This window comes from Callithrix jacchus, chromosome 18, assembly GCF_049354715.1.
Source record: "Callithrix jacchus isolate 240 chromosome 18, calJac240_pri, whole genome shotgun sequence".
In the NCBI taxonomy this organism is placed as follows: Eukaryota; Metazoa; Chordata; class Mammalia; order Primates; family Cebidae; genus Callithrix; species Callithrix jacchus.
In genome coordinates this window covers 10097354-10119342 of record NC_133519.1, presented here as the reverse complement: position 1 = coordinate 10119342, position 21989 = coordinate 10097354, and the positions used below count along the sequence as shown (strand labels likewise).

The window sequence follows — 21989 nt, the reverse complement described above, 5'->3', positions numbered from 1 at the left end:
ATCCATGGCTTGCTTGTCTGGAGTTCCCTCATGATGCAGCCGCTGCTCAGCCTCTTACCATTGTTCTTTCTGTTCTCACAAAAGAGAAAACTGAAAGCAGTACTCCTCCCGGGGAAATTCTGTGGAGCGTAGGAACCGTCTTTGTGTCTTAGCGTTGTCTTGTGTACAGTGTCGGTTTAGGTCTTCATAACCTGCTTAGTTGTGATTAGCTGTCCCATCACAGAAATGTAAGAGGGAAAGATCTTCAGTATAGTTTAAAAATGGCTGAGTTGGCCGGGCACGGTGGCTCAAGCCTGTAATCCCAGCACTTTGGGAGGCCGAGGCGGGTGGATCGCAAGGTCAAGAAATCGAGATCATCCTGGTCAACGTGGTGAAACCCCGTGTCTACTAAACATACAAAAAATTAGCTGGGCACGGTGGTGCGTGCCTGTAATCCCAGCTACTCAGGAGGCTGAGGCAGGAGAATTGCCTGAACCCAGGAGGCGGAGGTTGCGGTGAGCCGAGATCGCGCCATTGCACTCCAGCCTGGGTAACAAGAGCAAAACTCCGTCTGAAAAAAAAAAAAAAAAAAAAAAAAAAAAGGCTGGAGTTTACTCTTCTTGATAATATCCCTTCAACCTACACTGTACTTGATGTTTAACTTAAAGCATACAATTCTCCAGAGACAGTTTAGTAGCACATCAAGGAGGGAGAAAAAAACTATGTAACAGATCTCATAAGAGAAATACAGTAAAATCTCCAAGTTACTATACATGTATAATCCATGTTACCGTAAGCTTCAGATTCAGCTGCTTAGTAGGACATCTTGATGCCCACATTGATGGCAGCTGAAAATAAAGAAACTGTTCTGTAATGAACTCACTGTGAACACACTATTTGGAAAGTCAGTCTTCTGCATGACCATTAGTTAGGGCTAAGAAGAAATGAACGCATGTCCTAACTGAAGCCAAAGACCAAATGATATTGACATATGACAGGAGGAGACGAAACAGGAGAATTTCTGAAGCTTACTTTCTTAGATGTCAGTGCTAAACTAAAATAATTTCTTGCATTTCAAATCAAGGAATAACGTGTTTTGGCTAATTCAGAAAACAGCATCTGGATTAAATGTTCTTGTTTTTCTTAAGCACTTTGGGAAAGATGAGGAACTAGTCTCGGTACAGAGTCAGCTGCATAAAGTTTCAAGAGTCATGATCACAAGAATAATGAACATTATGTTTTCCAAATTTTATCTTTTCCAAATTTGTCAATGCATTGGCGAAGGAAGAAAAGTTTTCTTTTTAGAATATGTGTTATTGCTTTAGTTATTTGGAAAAATTACAAGCCTTAAAAGTTGCAATTAGGAGTCCTTAAGAGGGCCAGGTGCAGTGGCTCACGCCTGTAATCCCAGCATTTGGGAGGCAGAGGCAGAAGGATCACTTGAAGTCAGGTGTTTGAGACCAGCCTGGCAAACATAGTGAAACCCTGCCTCTACTAAAAATACAAAAATTAGCTGGGCATGGTGGCACATGCCTGTAGTCCTAGCTACTCAGGGGGCTGAGGCAGGAGAATCGCTTGAACCCAGGAGGTGGAGGTTGCAGTGAGCCAACATCGTGCCACTGAACTCCAGCCTGGGCAACAGAATGAGACTACAGCTCGTGGAGAAAAAAAGAAAAGGAGTCCTTAAGAGTGTCCAAATAATACCTCGCTAGGAAAACGAAAAGCGTATGGATGCTGCAATCAAGAGGAATTCTGGGAACTGCGAGATGAGAACGAGGCCTGGCAGGTGCCATGCAGCAAGATTTCACAGTGGCAGCTTCCACTATTAAAACGATAGTGGAACAGAATGAGACTAAATCGTCGCCCATTTCTCTTTACATTATGGAGATAGGCCTGTTTTCTTCATTTATCAAGCTCAGCTCTCTCCTACAGACATGCCTTGTTTTTTTTTTTTTTTTTTTTGTGTGTGTGTGTGTGTATGTGTGTGTGTGTGTGTGTGTGTGTTTTAAATTTTAGATGGAGTTCCACTCTTGTTGCCCAGGCTGGAATGCAATAGCGCGATCTCAGTTCACTGCAACCTCTGCCTCCTGGGTTCAAGCAAATCCCCTGCCTCAGTCCCCCAAGCAGCTGGGATTACAGGAATGTGCCACCATGCCCAGCTAAATTTTGTATTTTTAGTAGAGACAGGGTTTCTCCATGTTGGTCAGGGTGGTCTTGAACTCCTAACCTCAGGTGATCCACCTGCCTCGGCCTCCCAAAGTGCTGGGATTACAGGCATGAGCCACGGTGCCCAGCCATACCTTGTTTGTTTTTTAAATAACTGTTGAAAAGGTCAGCTTTCTGCTAGAGGGTCACATCAAAGTAGCACTGTTAATGTTACCATTTTTGTCTTCTGAATCAGATTCTGTTTTCTGATTGTTTGACAGCCAGTGTGGTTGGGCTACTGGACCTTATTACTTGAGATTTGATAGGGAGCTGCTTAGAATTTACCACATATTTAAATGCATGTGTCGTGTCTACTAAATGTGTCTTGCATTGCTAGAGTGGTGGTCCTTATTGTGTGCCTATTTGCCCCTGGATTTTAATTTTGGAATACATTATTCACTTAAAGGTAAATAGCAAGTATATTTGAGCAATAACATTGTTATTAGCAACTATAGAAAGAGTGCATACAGTTTTTTAGCCAACGTGATAACATGAGATATAATTATTTAAATGCCAAAATTCTAACGGAACAGGATAGCCAGAGTACTAAAAGACTAATAAGATGCTCCTGGGCCGGGCGCGGTGGCTCACGCCTGTAATCCCAGCACTTTGGGAGGCTGAGGCAGGTGGATCACGAGGTCAAGAGATCAAGACCATCCTGGTCAACATGGTGAAACCCCGTCTCTACTAAAAATACAGAAATTTGCTGGGAATGGTGGCACCTGCCTGTAATCCCAGCTACTTGGGAGGCTGAGGCAGGAGAATTGCCTGAACCCAGGAGGCGGAGGTTGCGGTGAGCCGAGATCGCACCATTGCACTCCAGCCTGGGTAACAAGAGCAAAACTTCGTCTCAAAAAAAAAAAAAAAGATGCTCCTGTATTAGTTTCCTATTGTTGCTATAACAAATTACCAAAATGTAGCCACTTCACACAAATGAATTTTCTTCCAGTTTTGGAGGTTAGATGACGGAAATGGATCTATGGTGCTAATATCAAGGTGTCCGCAGGGCTGTGTTCCTTCTGCAGGAAGGAACTGACTAGATGGTGCCCACCCAGATTAAGGGTGGGTCTGCCTTTCCCAGCCCACTGACTCACAAACATACCCGGGATCAATACTTTGCATCCTTCAATCCAATTAAGTTGACACTTAGTATTAACCATCACGGTAGCTAAAACAGATTTCCATTTCAAGGGTGTGCTAATAAGAGCTTGACAATTGCAGAGCTGTAAGACTTTCAATTTCACTAAATAATAAAAAAAATTAGGTTTGAAAGTGTTAATAAAGAGTGGTATATTTTTAATTATATAAATGTGTTTAGGCCACGTGTGCTGGCTAATGCCTGTAATACCAGCACAGCACTTTGGGAGGCCGAGGAGGGTGAATCACTTGAGCTCCGGAGTTCAAGACCAGCCTAGGCAACATGGTGAAACCCTGTGGCTACTAAAATTACAAAAATTAGGCAGGCGTGGTGCTGCAGGCTGTAGTCCCAGTTACTCAGGGAATGCACCAAGCCTGGCTAATTTTTTGTATTTTTAGTAGAGATGGGGTCTCACCATGTTGGCCAGGCTGATCTCGAACTTCTGGCCTCAAGTAATCCACCTGTCTCAGCCTCCCAAAGTGCTGGGATTACAGGCATCAGCCACTGCACCCAGCCCTATTATTCTTATTGTTTGTTTAGTTCTTTAGTGAAATCGACTAAGTCAGTGAGAAATTTGATGAGGGGAGGAAGTCATCAGTAATAGTCCAAACTCTGTTTACTTTTTAAATATCAAGTTCTCGGTAATTTGCAGGTGTTAAAATTTACAGAACCAAGGTTTATAAGCATAATATGTTTGTATGAGGAAAAATCATTCATAGCAGATTGGAATAAACCCTCTTACATATCTTTCTAAAAGCCAGATTTGAAACTTCTTTTGATATTTTATAAGACTTTTCATATTAAGCTAACAATCAGTACAGGTTCCTGGTTGGCTGCATTATTAATGCTGAGCTTTAATGCTTTGCTAGAACCCCCTCCTCCCTGTTTTTTTAAGAGAGAGTCTTGTGCTGTTGCCCAGGTTGGAGTGCAGTGGGGTGATCTCGGCTCACTGCAACCTCCCTGTCTCCCAGGCTCAAGGGATTCTCGTGCCTCAGCCTCCAGAATAGCTGTGACTACAGGCACCTGCCACTGCACCCGGCTAATTTTTGTGTGTTTAATAGAGACAGGGTTTTGCCATGTTGCCAAGGCTGGTCTTGAACTCCTGATGTCAAGTGATCCACTCACCTTGGCCATCCAAAGAGCTGAGATTACAGGCATGAGCCACTGCACCCAGCTGAACCTTTTTATTGAGGACAAACGCTCAGACTCACTTCATCCTTTTCCCTACCACATTCTCTGCATTTGGCTACAAGGGCAAGTTTGTTTGCGATGTACATTGACAGGAAGTGAAGCGGTCTAAGAGGTAAAGCTGGCACAGAAAGCTAAAGGCGTAAAAAAGGTCCCAAGGACTTTGCGGGTACATGGAAGTGGGGAGCTGAATATCTTAATTCTGTATGTACGTCCTTGTTTTTCATGCATAAATGAAATTCTTCATCTCACTCAAAGGAATTAGCACAGAGAAGCCCTTTTTCCGTATAATTTTCAGGTCTAATGAGAATGTTTCGGACAACCTTTAGGCTAATACAGTGGATCTCAACCAGGGGTGATTTTGTTCCCTGGGGACATTTAGCTGTGTCAAGAGATATTTTTGGTTGTCACACTGGGGTATGTGTGTGGGAGTGCTACTGCATCGAGTGGGCAGATGCCAGGGTGCTGCCAAGTGTCCCACAGTGAACAAGCCAACCCTACAACAAGGATGATCAGAATGCCAGTAGTGTGAAGGTGAAACATTTTGGGTTAATAGGATATTATTTCATTTTTTACAAATTTTCCGTGCTTTGAGGTCAGGTGAAAGGGTCGTGTGTAAAAGTTTTATTATAAAAGTGTAATCGCTAGAGGGCAGTACCTGCCCTGTAGTTGCAAAGGATGTTGCTTTGGGGGGGGCCTTGAAGGAAAAAAAAAGCTCGTGATTTAGGTAACTGGAATGTAAGCAACGTTAAGAGACACTTAAAGAAGTATTGAAGTAATTTGAAATCAGAAGACAGTTTTGCTTGGTGTGATGGTGCGCCCGTAGTCCCAGCTCGGCTTGAGCCCTGGAGATGGAGACCTGCTTGGGCAGCATAGCTAGCAAGACTCTGTCTTTTTTTTTTTTTTTTTTTTTTGAGTTTTAACAACTGCTTCTGAGGTCACTAAAAGCAGAAGAAGCAGTTTTTTCTTCTGCTTTTCTATAATGATGGCTTGTGAACTTTTGCCGGAGACGGGAAAATTCGCACTAGGGTTTCACACACAGAAACACTAACGTCATTGCCACTTACACTTCTATTTGCTCTGATGAGGCAGGTGATGGAAAGTTGCTATTCTGAGGGCATGTGGATCCTTGTAATGTTGCAGCAGACGTGTCTGGAACAGGGGAACTTCAAGCAGACAGGCAACATCACGACTGAGTCCATTAAACAAGTGAGAATCTGACTCAGCTCTTTTTTTTTTGAGACGAAGTCTCACTCTATTGCCCAGGCTGGAGTACAGTGGTGCAATCTCAGCTCACTGTGACCTCCGCCTAGTGGGTTCAAGTGATTCTTTTGCCTCAGGCTCCCCAGTAGCTGGTACTACAGGTGTGTGCCACTATGCCTGGCTAATTTTTGTATTTTTAGTAGAGACGGTGTCACCATGTTGGCCAGGCTGGTCTCGAACTCCTGATCTCAAGTGATCTGCCTGCCTCAGCCTCCCAAAGTTTAGGGATTATAGGCGTGAGCCACCATGTCCAGCCTGACTCAGCTCTTTTGAAATGAATCGATAATAACTAGTTTGTTGACTGAAGCTATTTACGTTAGTTGACTATGCAAGAATGCAGTACAATTTTCCATTTTCTCCTAAGGTTCAGTCCAATTTAAAAAAATGAAACAAATGAAACATTTTTTCTTTTTAGTGTCAGAAATCTAAGCTCAAACCAAGTTTTTGGACGTGTTGATAAAATTGACCTCACTCTCCCCTCAAATAGGACAAACCATTTGCCAAACTCACATTAAATCTACACATTCCTGGCTGGGCACAGTGGCTCATGCCTGTAATTCCAGCATGTCGGGAGACCAAGTCAGGTGGATCACTTGAGGTCAGGGGTTTGAGACCAGTCTGGCCAACATGATGAAACCCTGTCTCTACTAAAAATACACAATTAGCTGGGCATGGTGGTGTGTACCTGTAATCCCAGCTACTCAGGATGCTGAGGCAGGAGAATCGCTTGAATCCGGGAGGCAGAGGTTGCAGTGAGCCGAGATTGTGCCACTGTACTCCAGCCTGGGTGACAGAGCAAGACTCCATCTAAAAAAAAAAAACCCAAAACTGTGCATTCCTTTTTATTTATTATTAAAATATATATATTTTAATAATAAATATATATAATATATATATATATATTTGGAGACGGAGTCTTGCTCTGTTGACCAGGCTAGAGTACAGTGGCACAATCCTGGCTCACTGCAACCTCCGCCTCCAGGGTTCAAGCGATTCTCCTGCGTCAGCATTCTGTGTAGCTGGGATTACAGGCACCTGCCACTGTGCCCAGGTAATTTTTGTATTTTTTAGTAGAGACGAGGTTTCACCATCTTGGCCAGGCTGGTCTTGAACTCCTGACCTCGTGATCTGCCTACCTCGACCTCCCAAAGTGTTGGGATTATAGGGATGAGCCACAGCGCCCGGCCTATTTATTATTAAATATTTAAGATACACAATGGTATCAAGAATGGACATTGATGAACTTGTCACTCAGCTTAAAAAATGAAACATCGGCAATGAAGTTGAAGCCCCTTGTCGCAGCCTTCTCCAATTGTATTCTCCTCCTCCTGCCTTCTACCTGCTGTCATTACCAGGTAAATGAGTTTCATATGGAACATTCCTTTATATTTCTTCAGAGATATATATATATTTTTTGAGACAGTCTCACTCTGTGGCCCAGGCTGGAGTGCAGTGGCGCAATCTCGGCTCACTGCATCCTCTGCCTCCTGGGTTCAAGCGAGTCTCCTGCCTCAGCCTCCTGAGTAGCTGGGATTACAGGTGTGTGCCACCACACCCAGCTAATTTTTGCATTTTTAGTAGAGATGAGGTTTCGCCATGTTGGCCAGGCTGGTCTTGAACTCCTGACCTCAAGTGATTCACCTGCCTTGGTCTTTCAAAGTGCTGGGATTATAGGTGCGAGCCACCATGCCCAGCCTCTTCAGAATTTTATTATATGTTAAATATGCACAGTGATATATAATTTCTGCCAATTTAAAATATTTATATAGATGGCGTTGTAACTGTTCTTCTGTAATTTGTGTTTTCTCTTAACTATATTTGTAAGATCGTCCATGTTCGTACATGTAACTCCAGTTTTTGTCTACCAACATTTTTGGTATCTGCATACTTGTTAATTCCCATAATGATGTTATGAACATTCTCATATGTAGTTGAGTTATGCGTATATAAGAGTTCTTTTTGTTTGTTTCTTTGTTTGAGACAGTCTTGCTCTGTCACGCAGGCTGGAATGCAGTGGCACAACTTCAGCTCACTGCAACGTCCACCTCCTGAGTCCAAGCAATTCTCGTGACTCAGGCTCCCAAGTAGCTGGGACCACAGACCTGCGACACCACATTCAGCTAATTTTTGTATTTTTAGTAGAGACAGCATTTCACTATGTTGGTCAGGCTGGTCTTGAACTCCTGGCCTCATGTGATCTGCCCACAGCCTCCCAAAGTGCTGGGATTATAGCCATGAGCCACTGCACCTGGCCTGTAAGAGTTCTTTAGAGCAGGAATTGGCAAACCATGGTCTGGCCCGTGGGCCCTCCACCTTTTTTTTTTTTTTTTTAAAGACAGAGTCTTGCTCTGTCACCAGGCTGGGTGGAGTGCAGTGGCTTAATCTCCACTCTCTGCAACCTCCCGGGTTCAAGTGATTCTCCTGCCCCAGCCTCCCAAGTAGCTGGGACTACAGGCATGTGCCACCAAACCTGGATAATGTTTTTGTATTTTTAGTAGAGATGGAGTTTCACCATGTTGGCCAGCGTGGTCTTGATCTCTTGATCTTGTGATCCTTGGCCTCCCAAAGTGCTGGGATTACAGGCCTGAGCCACTGCACCTGGCCTCCACCTTTTTTTTTTTGTATGACCCAGACACTAAGATGGGTTTTGCATTTCTGAATGGTTTTTAAAAATGGAAAGACATATTTTATGATACATAAAAATTATATGAAAATCCAAGTTTCAGTGTCCATAAGTAAAATTTATTGGAACGGTCATGCTCATGCATTTATATATTACCTAAGGCTGTTGTCAGGCCTAGTGAGTAGTTGTAACAAAGACTGGGTGGTGTGCAAAGCCTGAAATATCTGCTCTCTGACTCTGTGGAAAGTGCTTGCTGATTACTACTCTAGTGTGTGTGTGGAACGAAATTGCTGGGTTGCACAAATTCATTTTTTGCTGTCTTATCAATTAGATCTATTTTTTTTAAATGCAAAACTCCATAATCTACTGCATCAGATTATATTTTCTACTAAAACCCTTTTTTCTTTCTTTTTCTTTTCTTTTTTTTTTTTTTTTTTTGAGTCAAAGCCTCACCATGTTGCCCGGGTGGATACAAATTCCTGGGCTTAAGCTATCCTCCTGCCTCAGCCTCCTCAGTAGCTCGGACAGGCATGTGCCACCCTACCCAGACTTTCTGAAAGTTTTAAACCAATATAAAAGGAACTCTTTGGATCTTATGTTTTCATTTGGTTTAACTAATGAGCTTTAAATACATCCTTGATATAGCTTTCTTCCCTCTCCCTCAGGTGGGTCCTGATTGTTACAGTGGTAAGGAATACCAATTAGGTTTATCTTTCCTTGGAGTAGAGAAAAGACAAGGAAAATAACAGACTCATATAATTTTTGGAACTTACTTTCATGATCTCTCTCTTTTTTTCTTTTTTGGAGATGGAGTTTCACTCTTGTTGTCCAAGCTGGAGTGCAATGGCAGGATTTTGGCTCACTGCAACCTCTGCCTCCCGGGTTCAAGCGATTCTCCTCCCTCAGCCTCCTGAGTAGCTGGGACTACAGGCTAACTTTTTATATATTTAGTAGAAAGGGTTTTTGGTTTTTTTTTGAGACGGAGTTTCCCTCTTTTTGCCCAGGCTGGAGTACAATGGCGTGAACTCGGCTCACTGCAATCTCCTTCCTGGATTCAAGCGATTCTCCTGCCTCAGCCTCCTGAGTAGCTGGGATTACAGGCATATGCCACCATGCCTGGCTAATTTTTTTTTTTTTTTTTTTTTGAGACGGAGTCTTGCTCTGTCGCCAGGCTGGAGTGCAGTGACAGGATCCCGGTTCACTGAAACTTCCGTTTTCTGGTTTCAAGCCATTCTTCTCCTGCCTCAGCTACAGGGATGCACCACCACTCCCGGCTAATTTTTTGTATTTTTATTAGAGAGGGGGTTTCACCATGTTGGCCAGGATGGACTCCACCTCTTGACCTCATGATCTGCCCACCTCGGCCTCCCAAAGTGCTGAGATTACAGGCATGAGCCACCGCGCCCGGCCTAATTTTGTGTTTTTAGTAGAGACGTGGGTTTCTCCATGTTGGTCAGGCTGGTCTCAAACTCTCTACCGCAGGTGATCCACCCTCCTCGGCCTCCCAAAGTGCTGGGATTACAGGCGTGAGCCACCGCGCCTGGCCTGAAATGGGATTTTATCATGTTAGCCAGGCTGGTCTTGAACTCCTGACCTCAGATGATCTGCCCACCTTGGGCTCTCAAAGTGCTGGGATTACAGGCGTGAGCCACCGCCCCTGGCCACAAATACATTCTTATATGTGCAGAAGGATGGGGGCGTGGGGGTCTAGGTTTGCAACAAAAATATATAATCTTAGTTCTCAATAAATTTGAAATCTAGTAGAAAAGTAGTGCTAGTATAGAGATTTAGTATAATCTTTAAACCATAGTCCTAAAAGACTCAACTCCCAAAGTGCTTAAATTCATGGTTCTACAAATGTCGAGGGGGAAGAGAATGAGCGAGCATCATGGGTCCTGAGTTAAAATGAGATATCTAGCACTTTCAAAACAACATTCCATTTATCCTAGCAGTTAAACTGGTATTAATTGCACATTATACAAGCAATAGGTTTTTAATTTAAGCTTAATCTATTTTTCCCTTTAAGAAAAGGACCCTTTAAAAAATTAATCCACAATTCTGATGACAACGATTTCTATATATTTACTTTCAAGTCATTAAAAAATATTTTTAACACTCATAATCATGGAATATAGTTATTTTGCTTTTTTCTTTTAAAATTCTATCATAAGCATTTGTTTTAACGCGTTCATAGATACCATTTAAAATGCCTACGTGACAGTAGTGTGGTGTGTCAGAATTTCTTTAACCCACCTCCATGTTTAGATAGTTATTTAATTTTGCCAGGCGTGTGGCTCATGCCTGTAATCCCAGCACTTTGGGAGGCCGAGGCAGGTGGATTACGAGGTCAGGAGTTCAAGACCAGCCTGGCCAAGATGGTGAAATCTCATCTCTACTAAAAATGCAAAAATTAGCTGGGTGTGGTGGTGGGCACCTCTAATCCCAGCTACTTGGGAGGCTGAGGCAGAGAACTGCTTGAATCCGGGAGGCAGAGGTTGCAGTGAGCCAAGATGGCACTAGTGCACTCCACCCTGGGCTAGCAACAGAGCCAGACTCTTTCTCAAAAAAAAAAAAAAAAAAAAAGACAGTTATTTAATTTCTGCATACATACAAACTTTTTACTTTTTTCTTCCTTTCTTTTTTTTTTAGACAGAGTCTCACTGTGTCACCCAGGCTGGAGTGCAGTGGCAAGATCTCAGTTCATTGCAATCTCCGCCTCCTGGGTTCAAGTTTCAGTTTCGGAAGTAGCTGGAATTACAGGCCTCGTCACCACGCCCAGCTAATATTTGTATTTTTAGTGGAGATGGGGGTTTCGCCATGTGGGCCAGGCTGGTCTCAAACTCCTGGCCTCAGGTGGTCTGCCTGTCTCGGCCTCCCAAAGTGCTAGGATTACAGGTTGAAGCCACCATGCCCAGCCTAGGCACTCTTTTTTGACAGCTTTCCTGTCCTGTCAGTTGGGGTGTGCTCAAGTGGTATAAACTGCTTTTACTAAGCAACTATTTACAATAATAAAATTATGAAGATAAATTTTCTGTAAAATCTGCATAGGGTTTGTCAAAGTGGAGTAAAAATGCTTTAAAAAATGCTTTTGGAAATTTTTATTTCCAAATACTTTGGATTATCTGCACCAATTATTTTCCTACAGTAGTGCCAACTGAATTGACTGAATGTGGGAAGATTTTCTAATTTGAGATGGAGTCTCCCTGTCACCCAGGCTGGAATGCAGTGGTGCGATCTTGGCTCACTGTGACCTCTACCTCCAGGGTTCAAGCGAATCTCCTGCCTCAGCCTCCCAAGGAGCTGGGATTACAGGAGCCCACCACCACGCCCAGCTAATTTTTTGTATTTTTAGTAAGGACAGGGTTTCACCATTTTGGCCAGGCCGGTCTTGAACTCCTGACCTTGGGATCCACCTGCCTCAGCCTCCCAAAGTGCTGGGATTACAGGCATGATCCACTGTGGCTGGCCGAAAAGATTTTTTAAAACTTACTTTACTGAGGTAAAGTTCACATCTGAAAAGATTTTTATTTTTGCATTTTGGAAGACTGTATTGTTTGATTGGGAAAAGCTAGATGGGCTGTGCACTTTTATTTTTTGTTTTTAAATTTTTGGGGGTACTCCATATCCTGAAGAGTCCCTTATTGTTGATTCCCAGGATTGAGGACTGACTTTTTTTTTTTTTTTTTTTAATTAGTGCTGGTTTCTATGGGATGCAAACTTTTCTCTAATAGCTGAAAGCAGAGCCTTCTGGGTGCTTTCAAATTTCTTCTTTCTTCACGGTTTTAAAAGCGCCCCTGCCTCCTCTGTGTGTCGTTACGTGTACTGGAGTGCAGAATAGAAAATGCAAAACAAGACAGCTGTAGAGGAGGTTTTGCTTTTTAAAGGCGTTGATAGACAAATGGCACGGAGTTCACTGTTCCTGCCAGCTGAGACTTTAGCTTCCAGAAAGCAGTACTTTAGGGAACAAGTGAAGCAGTGTGGAGGGCCTGAAAGGCGTCATTGACCCAGCAGCTGGGAGGCTCTTGTCGCGCATTGTCTGGGGTGCGGTGCCTTCGGAAACCGGCTCTCGAGATGTCTACACCCCCAACGTCCCCGTCGCTGAAAAAATTAGAGTTTTTTGTTGCGGTGGTTTTTTTGTGTGTTTTGTTTTTTGCCATTATACTTGGTTTTCCAAGTGAAATTCCTGGAAAGGAATTTGCTTTTATTTGCTTGTGTTTATTATTTTCCTTTGGGCGTCAGTCAGTTCTTCACATGGTCATTTGGCTTACTTGCGAGGAACACGGGGGATCTGGGTGGTAGGGTCGAGGCAGTTGCCCTAACAAATGAGTATGTACAGCATGAATGTGTTTCATTGCAGTGGCGCGATCTCAGCTAACTGCAACTTCCGCGGTTAGTGCAAGTGCTGCGGAAAAAGGGCGTAGTGGGGTAGGGGAAATAAGTGAAATTGGAGCCGACAGTTTAAATCCTTGTTGATAATTTCATAGCTTTCTTGACGGTTGACCTGGAGAGATGTAAGTTTAAGCTAAGGAGTAACAGATCTGTATCGGTGACGTCATAGGCTCTGAGGGTCTTTCCCAGGGAAGACACAATGATCCGTGGCGCGTTGGCGTGGTGTAGAAAGGCCAGGGCCGGGCAAGCTCTTCATCCGTGGTTTTAATTCAGATATTAATAGAGCGCCTAGTATGTGTCTGGCCTTGAGAAAGGGATGCGGCTGTATTCCTGCACTTGGAGGAGTTTTGAGTCAGAAACACACAGACTGCGGAAGATCCTAAGAGATCGGAAGTCCTCTTAGGATGGAGCACCGAGGCCCAGAACGTTGGTTTGCTCAAGGTTACACAGAGAGTTAGTGGTGGCCTCTTGAGAGGCCAGATCTTTTTTTTTCTTCCTGAGATGGAGTCTGTCTCTGTCACCCAGGCTGGAGTGCAATGGTGTGATCTCAGCTAACTGCAACTTCCACACCCCAGATTCAGGCGATTCTCGTGCCTCAGTATCCTGAATAGCTGGGATTACAGGTGCCCACCACCATGCCTGGCTAATTTTTGTATGTTTAGTAGAGACAGGGTTTTACCATGTTGGCCAGGCTAGTCTCGAACTCATGACCTCAGGTGATCAACCCTGTAATTCCAGGTGCTGGAATTACAGGCGTGAGCCACCACACCTGGCCTGGAAACCAGATATTTTTCCATTCAACTATTGTTGAAAATGCCCCATAGTTGTTAGAGAACAGTTCAAGAGAATATATAATTCAGTATCAAATAAAGAATCAACTGCTACTGCGTATGGGAAGAGTTCATTGTTCACTGGAGTTATTTGGGAGTGTGACAGATTTTGAAGAATGGGAATGGTGTGGACATTCCAAAAGGACCAGAAAACCTTGTCTCTGTTCTGTGTTGTTTGGGGATGTCCATGAAGAAATGTAGAACCTTCAATCCCAGTGTGAAGCCTTTGCACATGCCGTGGGAGCAGCCGTGTCCAGCAGGCGTGTCGAGGGGCCCCTGCTGAGCATCCTGCAGACTGATAGGGAGAGACATATTGTCTAGAGACCATTCTCTCCCCAAGCAAAACTCAAGCCTGGTGGGGTGAAGGACCCAGTGTGGGAGGGGAAGTGGAGTCCAGGTGATTCACGGTTCTCCAGGTAGGCTTGGAAAGCCATTACACATTCGAGGATGAACCTAGCTTGCTGGAACTGTGACTCCATGACAGAAGGGGCCTTTGTGGAGGTCTTTATGTGAAGAACACAGGTCACCTCTTGGAACTTCTGCATGGCTGATAGAAGTTAGTTTTTGGCCTTAAAGTTTGTCCTCTTCCTTTTTTTTTAGAGGATTGCTGAAAGCAAAAGTAACAATTTTTTTTTTGAGACAGAGTCTCACTCTATCACCAGGCTGGAGTGCCCTGGCGCGATCCCGGCTCACTGCAAATTCTGTTTTCCGGTTTCAAGCAATTCTCCTGCCTCATCTTCCCGAGTACCTGGGATTACAAGCACGCACCACCATCCCAGGCTAATTTTTTGTATTTTTAGTAGAGACAGGGTTTCACCATTTTTGTATTTTTAGTAGAGACAGGGTTTCACCATGTTGGCCAGGATGGTCTCGATCTCTTGACCTCGTGATCTGCCCGCCTCGGCCTCCCAAAGTGCTGGGATTGCAGGCGTAAGCCACCATGTTTGGCCAAAAGTAACAATCTTAACCATCTGTCACTTAAATAAGAGGGGATGTATTACTTTTAATGGAAAGGATGCTTGTTCCAACAGGAGAAGGGTGTGGCTCAGAGAGGCAAGCCTGACCTGGCATGGTGACTCTTACCTGTAATCCCAGCACTCTGGGAGGCCGAGGTGGGGAGAGAACCTGAGGTCAGGAGTTTGAGACCAGCCTGACCAACAGGGTGAAACCTCATCTCTACAAAAAAGTACAAAAAATAGGCTGGGCGCGGTGGCTCAAGCCTGTAATCCCAGCACTTTGGGAGGCTGAGGTGGGTTGATCACAAGGTCAAGAGATTGAGACCATCCTGGTCAACAGGGTGAAACCCCGTCTCTACTAAAAAAAACAAAAAATTAGCTGGGCATGGTGGTGCGTGCCTGTAGTCCCAGCTACTCAGGAGGCTGAGGCAGGAGAATTGCCTCAACCCAGGAGGTGGAGGTTGTGGTGAGCCGAGATCGCGCCATTGCACTCCAGCCTGGGTAACAAGAGCGAAACTCCGTCTCAAAAAAAAAAAAAAAGTACAAAAAATAATTAGCCAGGCGTGATGATACACTCATACAGTCCCAGATACCTGGGAGGCTAAGGCATGAGAGTTGCTTGAACCTGGGAGGCGGAGGTTGCAGTGAGTTGAGATCCCACTACTGCACTCCAGCCTGGGCAATAGAGAGACTCTGTCTCAAAAAAAAAAAAAAGACAGGCAAGCCTGTGGCAGCTGCAGTTTCATTTCTTTGGCCTCCCTGAGCAAATATTTTGGTCAGTGCTCTGCTGTCAAGCTGAGGATAGCAGGGATCCCTAAAGAGTAAATAGCGGGCATGGGTGTTAGAGGCCAGAACGGGCAATGCTGATTCAGGGCACAGAGTTCACTAAACTGCAGTGTGGCTGGAGTTTAGAGCATGGGGTGGCCCCGAGGGGTCTGTAAGGGGAATGGAGAAGAAGGAAGTGGCTCACAGAGGCCCTGTGAACAGTGCTGAAGGTGGACTCTCACTCAAGGGCAGTGGGGAATATAAATATCAGATTTAACATTTTACTTCTTTTTTTTTGAACGGAGTCTTGCTCTTGTTACCCAGGATGGAGTACAATGGCGTGATCTCAGCTCACTGGAACTTCTGCCTCCCCAGTTCAAGTGATTCACCCGCCTCAACCTCCCAAGTGTATCTGGGATTACGGGCATCCGCCACAATGCCCAACTAATCTTTTTGTTTGTTTGTTTCTTTTAAAAATATTTTTAGTAGAGACGGGGTTTCACCATGTTGGCCAGGCTGGTCTCGAACTCCTGACCTCAGGTGATCCACCCGCCTCCACCTCCCAAAGTGTTGGGATTACAGGTGTGAACCACCACAACCGGCCAGATTAAAAAATTTGGATCACTCTGATTTCAGTAAGGGGATGGATTTTTGGGAGAGGGAGGATGAGAAACAGTAGAGTTAGTGACACTAATTAGAAATTCTGTTGCAGTCGTTGGAGAGAGAGGGGTTGATGGCCTGAACCTGTAGAGGCAAAACCATGAGGAGCAATTTTGGCCCTCAGGGCAAACAACTCAAAATTGACCTTCAAACAACTATAATGCAGGCTAGAGCTCGCAGGCAGGTGAGGCTGCAATATGCCTTTTGATAGTTTTCAATTTAACTAAATAGTCTGGATAACCAGGTGCTACTCTCTTTAAACAATTATGTTTTAAATGAAAACATGCGCCTTGAGATTTTGGAATGCAGGAGCAAAGCATAGTTCACTCCTATAGTTAGGCTGGGGCAGAGGCAGTGGGAAGTGGGTGGTAATCAGATTTGGGAGATATCTAGGAAGTAGGGTGGACAAGTAGAGCTTTTGATAGAAAAACATGTTTAGAGTTTTGTTTTTGTTTCGTTTGAACTGAATTAGTAATACATGCCATGGGAAAATTCAAACAGCACTAAAGGCATGTAATGAAAAGTATGTCTCTTTAACCAGAGACAGCCATTCTTAACAGTTCTTGTGTATTCTAGAGGTTTTTTTTTGGTGCCACTGTAAGCCTATATTTAATGTTTCTCTTTTATAAAAATTAGAACACACTATACACCTTGCTCTTCCCTTTACTGATTCACTTAACATTCTATTTTGGCAGTCTGTTACATCTGTTTTTGGTTTTGTTGTTGAAGAGACAGGCCCTTGCTCTGTCACTCAGGCTGGAATGCAGTGGTGCAATCACAGCTCACCGTAACCCCAAACTCCTACGCTCAAGGGATCCTCCTGCCTCTGCCTCCGAGTAGCTAGGACTGCAGGAGTGCACCACTAATTTTTTATTTTTTCATGGAGACGGGATCTCCCTATGTTGCCCAGGTTGGTCTCAAACCCTGGCCTCAAGTGATCCTCCTGCATTGGCCTTCCAGAGCGTTGGGATTACAGGTGTGAGCCACCATGCCCTGCCTACGTTGTTCTTTTGAATAACTGTTTAATCGTCCATTATTTGGTGAATGTGTGTTCTTATTACTTATTTAAATTGGTTTCCAATTTTTTTTTTTTGAGACAGGTTCTCACTGTGTTTCCCAGGCTGGAGTACAGTGGCATGATCTTGGCTCACTGCAACCTCTGCCTCCTGGGATCAAAGAGTCCTCCCACCTCAGCTTCCTGATTAGCTGGGACTACAGGTGTGCACCACCACATCTGGGTAATTTTGTGTGTTTTTGTAGAGTCAGAGCTTCACACTGTTGCTCAGGCTGGTCTCAGACTCGTGGGCACAAGCGATCCCCTATCTCAGCATCCCAAAGTGCTGAGATTACAGGTGTGAACTACCATGACCAGCCACCTTGCTCTCTAAATGGATGTACACTGGGGCTGTTTCTAATGTTTGATATTTGAGTTAGATTTTTTAAAATTAGATTTTAAATAAGGGAAGAGACACAAAATAATGAAAAAATAATTCTAGGCGGTGAAAAATATTTGTACAGAAGTACGGACCGCTAGTGTGTGTTTGATGAGCTACTCTTGACTCGCCTAAGCCATACGATGAACTTATTTACGAGGAGGGAGGTGGGAGAGTAGTAGGTGTTTCTGCAGACCCTTGAGTCTCTGTGTAGAATTGGGATGTGACCTAAGAACTGGGCATTTCTTTTTTTTTTTTGAGACGGAGTTAAGCTCTTGTTACCCAGGCTGGAGTGCAATGGCGCGATCTCGGCTCACTGCAACCTCTGCCTCCTGGGTTCAGGCAATTCTCCTGCCTCAGCCTCCCGAGTAGCTGGGATTATAGGCACGTGCCACCCTGCCCAGCTAATTTTTGTATTTTTAGTAGAGACGGGGTTTCACCATGTTGGCCAGGATGGTCTCGATCTCTTGACCTCGTGATCCACCCACCTCAGCCTCCCAAAGTGCTGGGATTACAGGCGTGAGCCACCGCGCCCGGCCAGAACTGGGCATTTCTAACAGGGTTAGAGTGAAGCTGACCAGAGCCACTTCTTCAATTAAAGAAGTGGGGAGCAGGCACCACAGCTGTGGACATTGACCAGACTCTGCTCGGGTAAAAATGCCTTCCTGCCTGTGCACAGACGTCACCCCGTGGTATCCTTTTTTTTTTTTGAGACGGAGTTTTGCTCTTGTTGCCGAGGCACCATGGAGTGCGATGGCACGATCTCGGCTCACCGAAATCTGTACCTCCTGGATTCAAGCAATTCTCCAGCCTCAGCCTCCCGAGTAACTGGGATTACAGGCCACCATGTCCAGCTAATTTTTTTGTTTGTTTTTTTTTAAGTAGACACAGGTTTTCTCCGTGTTGCTCAGGCTGGTCTCGAACTCCCAAGCTCAGGTGATCCACCTGCCTTGGCCTCCCAAAGTGCTGGGATTACAGGCGTGAGCCACCGTGCCCGGCCCATCCTGTGGTACCCTAAATCTACCTGTTGTTATAGTTGTTTCTTTGGGCACCCCAGCCATAGTAAGAAATATGAAGTATTTGTGAAAGAAAAGGTTTGCTGGCTTGAGTAGAAAGCTGTGTCACGGAGGAAAGAGAAACGGGCCGTTTGTTTAAGGCCACCCCCGACTGGCTCTTCCTTTTCATGTAAGCACGCTATGTCCTCTTCTGCTGGAGTTGGAGGAATTTGTTTTGATGCAGCCATTTGCCAGTTGCATAATCTTAGGTAAGCTTCAACATCCCCGGGCTTCAGCTCCCCATCAGTCAAATAGGCATCATAATTTCCACTTGGCACAGTGTTGGGAAGATTTATTGAGTCAATGTATGTGAAAGGGCCTATGTTTCATTTTACTGTTTTGCAAGGCCTTGTCAGAATGGCGTTCCTAACGCAATGTGTAATCCACCCCAAGATAACGGATACTAGAATGTTCTACGCTCTTGGGGTGTCACTGCCAGTGTTAGCCTCCCATAATCGCAGCCTGTGTGCTTTCCTGAAACTGTATCTGAAAGTTCATCACCTTTAGGAAATTTGGACAAGATTTCTTTGCCTTTGTATAGTACTTTACAGCTGTCAGAGAACTTAGCAAGAATAATCTAATTAGAATCCCCTTGCAAACCTTCTGGGGTAAGGCACATTTTATTATCATGTTACAGATGACATAAATGAGGCTCAGAGAGAGTGATATAAAGAGAGAGCCAGGCGTGGGGACTCACGCCTGTCATTCCAGCACTTTGGGAGGCTGAGGCGGGCAGATCAGGAAGTCAAGAGATCGAGACCATCCTGGCCATGGTGAAACCCCATCTCTACTAAAATACAAAAAATTAGCTGAGGGTGGTGGCATGCACCTGTGGTCCCAGCTACTCAGGAGGCTGAGGCAAAGGAATCACTTGAACCCAGGAGACGGAGGTTGAGCCGAGATCATGCCACCGCACTCCATTGTGGCGACAGAGCAAGACTCTGTCTCAAAAAAAAAAAAAAAAAAGAAAGAAACTGAGGGCTGGGTGCGAGTTGTTCACACCTGTAATCCCAGCATGTTGGGAGGCTGAGGCAGGAGGATCACTTGACGTCAGGAGTTCAAGAGCAGCCTGGCCTAACATGGTGAAACCCTGTCTCTACTAAAAATACAAAAAGTAGCCAGGCACAGTGGCAGATGCCTGTAATCCCAGCTACTAAGGAGGCCGAGGCAGGAGAATCACTTGAACTTGGGAGGTGGAGGTTGCAGTGAGCAGAGATCGTGCCATTGCACTCCAGCCTGGGTGACAGAGACTCTTGCCTCAAAAAAAAGAAAGAAAGAAAGAAACTAAGGCTCTAAGAAGACAAATAATAAACAGCAGAGACCAGGAGTAGATTACTTCTGGACTACTTTAAGACTGATGAAGTGAGAGGTAGCTTCCCTCATCTCAATCTGCCTGGGTCTGGAATTCTTGAATATGTTTCCCAGTCTTGTTATGCATCCTAGTAAATGCATCCCACTTCTAAAATAATAACAGCAGGCGGGGCGCGGTGGCTCCGTACTTTGTGATCTCAGTACTTTGGGAGGCTGAGGCAGGTGGATCACCTGAGGCCAGGAGTTTGAGACAGCCTGGACAACATGGAGAAACCCTGTCTCTACTAAAAACACAAAAATCAGCTGGGTGTGGTGCCAGGTGCCTGTAGTCCCAGCTACTTGGAAAGCTGAGGCCGGAGAATCGTTTCAGCCTGGGAGGCAGAGGTTGCAGTGAGCTGAGATGGCACCACTGCACCCCAACCTGGGCAACAGAGCGAGACTCTGTCTCAAAAATGACAACAAAAAGAAATAATAACATCAGCAAAGTACTTTACCGTTTGTAAAACACCTTAAAATTGATGGAATCATTTGATTCTTATAGCAGTCTCCTGGGTAAGCAGAAGAGACATGGGTTATTCTGTTTTTCAGATGAGGAAATAGATGTAAGAATTGAGCTGGATGCGGTGGCGCGCGCCTGTAGTCCCAGCTTCTTGGGACGCTGAGGTGGGAGGATCGATTGAGCCCGGGAGTTCTGGGCTGTAGTGCGCTGTGGAGATCGGGTGTCTGCACTAAGTTCGGCATCAATATGGTGACCTCCTGGGATCGGGGGACCACTAGGTCGCCTAAGGAGGGGTGAACCAGCCCAGGTTGGAAACAGAGCAGGTCAAAACTCCTGTGCTGATCAGTAGTGGGATCGTGCCTGTGAATAGCCACTGCACTCCCGCCTGGGCAACATAGTGAGACCCCATCTCTGAAAAAAAATTAAGACCTGCCCAATGTCAAACCACCAAGGAGCAGAGCTGGAACGGGAACCTGGCTTTCTGGGCAGCAACGCCCGTGCCTTCTTATAGGTCCATTATTGTTCTTATGCTTTTATTATGCTTCTATTGTGCTATGTAATTCATTTCTAAAAATTCAAATTAGCCTCTTGTAGACATTCATTAAAACACATTTGTTGAGCACCTGTGTAAACTGCTCACCATCTAGTTGGGAGAAACGTAAATAAATAGTCATGAAAACAAAACATACTTTGCAATTTGGAGACTTAATAAATGTTTTTGATGACAGCGTGATGACAGCTTGTACTCCAAAGTTAAGGACACAATGGACTTTCGTAAAACGAGAGAGAAAGCAGCCACACGTATATAATGTGTGTACCCTCCCCTCCACGCGCCTGTGAAATCATCTGAATTTTACATTTCAATAAGTAACTGGCGTGTTAATCTGTAGGAAATTGTAGGCTGTAGTGAGCAGTCCATTATCAGAGAATGTCAAGTAGATTGCAGGATTATGTTACTTGGATGTCACTGCCCGGCACTGCTTTGGTCTTTCCCTTACTAACTGATGCATTTACTAGATCTCATTTCAACGTCATGTAAGAAAAGATAATTTAGAATACTTTCCTTTTTAAGCAGCATATTTCTTGCTTGATAATAAAGACTTCGCTTACTTCTGCCCTCTTGCTCTTTTGGGGTCACGATGGGTTGTCTGCTCACCCTTCTCAGTTCTCCAGAGCAACACGTGACCTGCAGCCGGCTAGAAAAGAGAAAGAACAGGTCAAAGACGAGAGCAAAGATTAAACAGAACAGTGCGTTTAGAGCACTCGATCTGGAATCTAAAAAAAACAAAAGAGTAAAACTCCCCTGTGTAGCGAAGAGCTGATTTTAGCCAAAGAGAGGTCTGGCTTTGGCCCCCGGCTACTGGGAGATGATCTCTAGGCCCCTGGAATGTCCTCCCTGATAGGAATGTCATTGTTGGCCTGGAGAGTTTGGCCACTAGATGCTGGAATGATGTGATTTGTAATGGGGGCTTTGAAGCCGCCATATCAGTTCCAGCCCCCATAGGGACTGGAGCGCAATGGTCAGTCATGCAGGCTGTAGGTGGTGAAGCTCCAGCAAGGGCTCCGGATGCCAAGGACTTGGGCAGGCTTTCCTGGTGGCAGTGCCCTGCCACACCTCCTAGCTGGGAGGGGCAGTGACGTCTGGAACTCCGCAGGAGAAGATGGCCAAAGCGTCCCCGTCGCTCTTCGCAGACT

General features: G+C 44.9%; 1 protein-coding gene and 1 long non-coding RNA gene across 3 annotated transcripts in view; one reads left to right on the top strand and one right to left on the bottom strand.

Moving 5' to 3' along the window:
• The window catches only part of LOC128930111 (uncharacterized), a 68356-nt gene that overhangs the window by 12964 nt on the left and 33403 nt on the right, over positions 1 to 21989 (top strand). The window lies entirely within an intron of this gene.
• Positions 11905 to 21989, bottom strand: part of PLEKHO1 (pleckstrin homology domain containing O1) — a 32032-nt gene continuing 21947 nt past the window's right edge. For both annotated transcript variants that reach the window (XM_078355534.1, XM_078355535.1), the window contains exon 7: positions 11905 to 21490. In XM_078355534.1, the coding sequence (XP_078211660.1) occupies positions 21456 to 21490 (35 nt within the window). In that variant the 3' untranslated portion in view covers positions 11905 to 21455. The remainder of the gene's footprint in view (positions 21491 to 21989) is intronic.